Raw genomic sequence first — 5,000 nt, 5'->3', positions numbered from 1 at the left:
GAGTCCACCACATGGTGACCTGTGTGAGCATGGACTCTAGAGAGGAGGGGGGGGAGACAGCTCTCTATGATGTTTAGAATTTAGACTGCAGTACACATTTTAAACACTAGGGGTCAGAGTTACAGACTGCTCCTTTAACAAGATAAAATATTAAATATTTAAGAATCAAAGGATTATCTTTCTTACTGACAGCCTTAAACCTATAACTTTATTTCTCACCATTATCAGAATATCTCAAAATTATGAGAAACAGTATCTACAAGTAATTAAAGTTCAATTAAAAAATGTTTTTTTTATACTTTTCCCTTTTGTTTTCAGCCTCCATACACACATTCATCTCACTTCTCCTTTAAGATGTCTCTTTAAATCTAAACTGCACGGATGCTCTTCAGTTTTATAACCTAATAAAACAGAGTGAGGGAAAGCAGGTCGGCTGGACTGGTTACTCATTAACACACACACACACATACACACACACACACACACATACACACACACACACATACACACACACACACACACACACACACACACACACAGAGACACACACACACACACACACACACACACAGAGACACACACACACACACAGACACACACAGACACACAGACACACAGAGACACACACACACACACACACACACACACATACACACACACACACACACACACACACACACACTCACACACACATACACACACACACACTCACACACACACACACACACACACACACACACACACACACAAAACATCCATTATTGATCAGCACAGGTGAGGTTGTGTCCATATCTGCCGCTCCTGGGACGACAAAACAGGTAAGACATTTAGATTCTGTTTAGACGTCTCATACTTTAATAATCAGTTATAATAATAAATAACCAACAGCGAGGACAGCAGACCGCCACGTACACGGCGTCACTATCAATAGAGCAAACAGTTACATCATGACAGTGACCCGTGCTTGCATGGCTGAGTATGTAGAGAGCCTACAGCGTATATCTGAAAGTCAGCCTCACTACACAACTGATATCAGTGTGACTGTTCAGGTTCACATGAAATGAAGCAGCAACACGTTAAACAACCGTTAGCCACACGCTCTGTTAGCTCTGTTAGCTCTGTTAGCTCTGTTAGCTCAAGTTCAAGTTATCTTTATTAGTCAAATGCACAACATAACAAGGCAAAGCAGTCATAGCTGGTAATGAAATGTTTGTGTTCCAAGCTCTCCTGAACAATGCAAAAAATAAAAAATAGTATAGAAGATAGAGTAACAACGTACAGTGCAATTAAGAACCAAAAGTTTGGGGCGCTGGTGGATCAGTGGTTAGTGCGCGCACCCCATGAAGCCTTCTGCTTGTGCTTTTAGTTTTGTTAGTTGCTTAGTTGATTAAATTTGTTTTTATTTCTATTTTATTTTTCTTCCTGTAGCACTTTGAGATTTTTTTGCAAAAATGTAAAGTGCATTACAAATTAAATGTATTATTATTATGATTTTTATGTATGGAGGCCTGTGGTCTTCAAAGCGGGCGGCCCAGGTTCGAATCCAGCCTGTGGCTCCTTTCCCGCATGTCATTCCCCTCTCTCTCTCTCTCCCTCTCTCTCCCTGATTTCCGATTCTATCCACTGTCCTATCTCTACATTAAAGGCACAAAAAGCCCAAAAATAAATCTTAAAAAAAAACAAAAAAACTAGAATATATGTACAGAATATAAATATGTATGTACAGAATATATATCTATAACAATAAAGTAAAGTATCTGTGTAGTGCAGTGGCATACAGTGTGCAGTAGTATGCTTGTGTGTGCAAAAATATTGTGTGTGTGTGTGTGTGTGTGGGGGGGGGTGGGGGCAGGATCTAAGGGTTTAGGGTTTAGGAGTTCAAGGGGCTTGTGGTGCTCGGAAAGAAGCTGTTCTTGAGCCGGGTGGTTCTTGTCCTGATGCTCCGTCTGCCTGACGGTCGCAGAGTGAACAGTTTGTGGCTGTGGTCCCTGAGAATGGTCCGTGCTTTTCTCCAACATCTCCGAGTATAGAGGTCCTGTATGGATGGAAGATGAGGTCATGAGGTTGGTGACATGTTACGTGTTGTTGAAGGTAGAGGTCCTGTATGGATGGAAGATGAGGTCATGAGGTTGGTAATGTTACGTGTTGTTGAAGGTAGAGGTCCTGTATGGATGGAAGATGAGGTCATGAGGTTGGTGACATGTTACGTGTTGTTGAAGGTAGAGGTCCTGTATGGATGGAAGATGAGGTCATGAGGTTGGTAATGTTACGTGTTGTTGAAGGTAGAGGTCCTGTATGGATGGAAGATGAGGTCATGAGGTTGGTAACATGTTACGTGTTGTTGAAGGTAGAGGTCCTGTATGGATGGAAGATGAGGTCATGAGGTTGGTGACATGTTACGTGTTGTTGAAGGTAGAGGTCTTGTATGGATGGAAGATGAGGTCATGAGGTTGGTAACATGTTACGTGTTGTTGAAGGTAGAGGTCCTGTATGGATGGAAGATGAGGTCATGAGGTTGGTGACATGTTACGTGTTGTTGAAGGTAGAGGTCCTGTATGGATGGAAGATGAGGTCATGAGGTTGGTAATGTTACGTGTTGTTGAAGGTAGAGGTCCTGTATGGATGGAAGATGAGGTCATGAGGTTGGTAATGTTACGTGTTGTTGAAGGTAGAGGTCCTGTATGGATGGAAGATGAGGTCATGAGGTTGGTGACATGTTACGTGTTGTTGAAGGTAGAGGTCCTGTATGGATGGAAGATGAGGTCATGAGGTTGGTAACATGTTACGTGTTGTTGAAGGTAGAGGTCCTGTATGGATGGAAGATGAGGTCATGAGGTTGGTAACATGTTACGTGTTGTTGAAGGTAGAGGTCCTGTATGGATGGAAGATGAGGTCATGAGGTTGGTAATGTTACGTGTTGTTGAAGGTAGAGGTCCTGTATGGATGGAAGATGAGGTCATGAGGTTGGTAACATGTTACGTGTTGTTGAAGGTAGAGGTCCTGTATGGATGGAAGATGAGGTCATGAGGTTGGTAATGTTACGTGTTGTTGAAGGTAGAGGTCCTGTATGGATGGAAGATGAGGTCATGAGGTTGGTAACATGTTACGTGTTGTTGAAGGTAGAGGTCCTGTATGGATGGAAGATGAGGTCATGAGGTTGGTGACATGTTACGTGTTGTTGAAGGTAGAGGTCTTGTATGGATGGAAGATGAGGTCATGAGGTTGGTGACATGTTACGTGTTGTTGAAGGTAGAGGTCCTGTATGGATGGAAGATGAGGTCATGAGGTTGGTAACATGTTACGTGTTGTTGAAGGTAGAGGTCCTGTATGGATGGAAGATGAGGTCATGAGGTTGGTAACATGTTACGTGTTGTTGAAGGTAGAGGTCCTGTATGGATGGAAGATGAGGTCATGAGGTTGGTGACATGTTACGTGTTGTTGAAGGTAGAGGTCCTGTATGGATGGAAGATGAGGTCATGAGGTTGGTAACATGTTACGTGTTGTTGAAGGTAGAGGTCCTGTATGGATGGAAGATGAGGTCATGAGGTTGGTAACATGTTACGTGTTGTTGAAGGTAGAGGTCCTGTATGGATGGAAGATGAGGTCATGAGGTTGGTGACATGTTACGTGTTGTTGAAGGTAGAGGTCCTGTATGGATGGAAGATGAGGTCATGAGGTTGGTGACATGTTACGTGTTGTTGAAGGTAGAGGTCCTGTATGGATGGAAGATGAGGTCATGAGGTTGGTAACATGTTACGTGTTGTTGAAGGTAGAGGTCCTGTATGGATGGAAGATGAGGTCATGAGGTTGGTAATGTTACGTGTTGTTGAAGGTAGAGGTCCTGTATGGATGGAAGATGAGGTCATGAGGTTGGTGACATGTTACGTGTTGTTGAAGGTAGAGGTCCTGTATGGATGGAAGATGAGGTCATGAGGTTGGTAACATGTTACGTGTTGTTGAAGGTAGAGGTCCTGTATGGATGGAAGATGAGGTCATGAGGTTGGTGACATGTTACGTGTTGTTGAAGGTAGAGGTCCTGTATGGATGGAAGATGAGGTCATGAGGTTGGTAACATGTTACGTGTTGTTGAAGGTAGAGGTCCTGTATGGATGGAAGATGAGGTCATGAGGTTGGTGACATGTTACGTGTTGTTGAAGGTAGAGGTCCTGTATGGATGGAAGATGAGGTCATGAGGTTGGTAACATGTTACGTGTTGTTGAAGGTAGAGGTCCTGTATGGATGGAAGATGAGGTCATGAGGTTGGCAACATGTTACGTGTTGTTGAAGGTAGATTTTCAGTTAGGAGACATCACTGTTATTACTCCTTCTATTCTGGCGCCCAACAACACAATGAGAAAACATTTTAAGACTCATTTGTTGCCAACTACGCTCACTGCAGTGATTCATTTAGCCTCCAGCTAAAACTGTGACATCATCGGGACGTCGGCGTTAAAAGGGTCTATTAAACAAACAAAAAGATAAAAAATGTGTTACTCACAAAAACTCTAAATGACATAAAATATAATTCTTTATCGAAAAACAGATGGCTCTCCTCACGGAACAAAGTCGCCATGGCAACAGATGTTACGGAGTGCTCAGCGGTTTGGATCGTCACGGTGTTGGCGAGGGGAACGTGCTGTCCTTGAACCTGCTGTTGGTAGGAGGCAAGCAGAGTGGGAGGAGCTCTGTGGGGAATGCTCTGATTGGTCAGTGGTCGTACAGATTCAAAGAAATAACACGTTTGAAAGTTTTACCTGTTGAATCTTCACATTTGGCACCCACAGTTAACTTTTAACAAAAAGCTCCAGAGAGAGAGGGGCTCAATGGACACGGACCCTGACCATTACATTTTGTATCAATCTTCTATCACGATATCATGACTTTCATTTTATTGTCATGTCTAACCTTTATCTATGTTGTTCTTTTCCTGACACAAACAGGCTCGTGTAACTTTTAGATTGTGATCAAATAAGAATATGAATCAATTCAAATGTCTGCAG

General features: G+C 42.9%; 1 protein-coding gene across 1 annotated transcript in view; it reads left to right on the top strand.

Annotated features, from left to right (window-relative positions):
- Positions 1-703: 703 nt before the first annotated feature.
- LOC132958121 (GTPase IMAP family member GIMD1-like) overlaps positions 704-5,000 on the top strand; it is a 7,964-nt gene continuing 3,667 nt past the window's right edge. The window contains exons 1-2 of the mRNA XM_061030744.1: positions 704-818; positions 4,544-4,706. Of these exons, the coding sequence (XP_060886727.1) occupies positions 4,544-4,706 (163 nt within the window). The 5' untranslated portion in view covers positions 704-818. The remainder of the gene's footprint in view (positions 819-4,543; positions 4,707-5,000) is intronic.

This window comes from Labrus mixtus, chromosome 23 (genome assembly GCF_963584025.1).
Source record: "Labrus mixtus chromosome 23, fLabMix1.1, whole genome shotgun sequence".
Taxonomy (NCBI): domain Eukaryota; kingdom Metazoa; phylum Chordata; class Actinopteri; order Labriformes; family Labridae; genus Labrus; species Labrus mixtus.
This window is presented reverse-complemented; position numbering and strand designations above follow the sequence as displayed.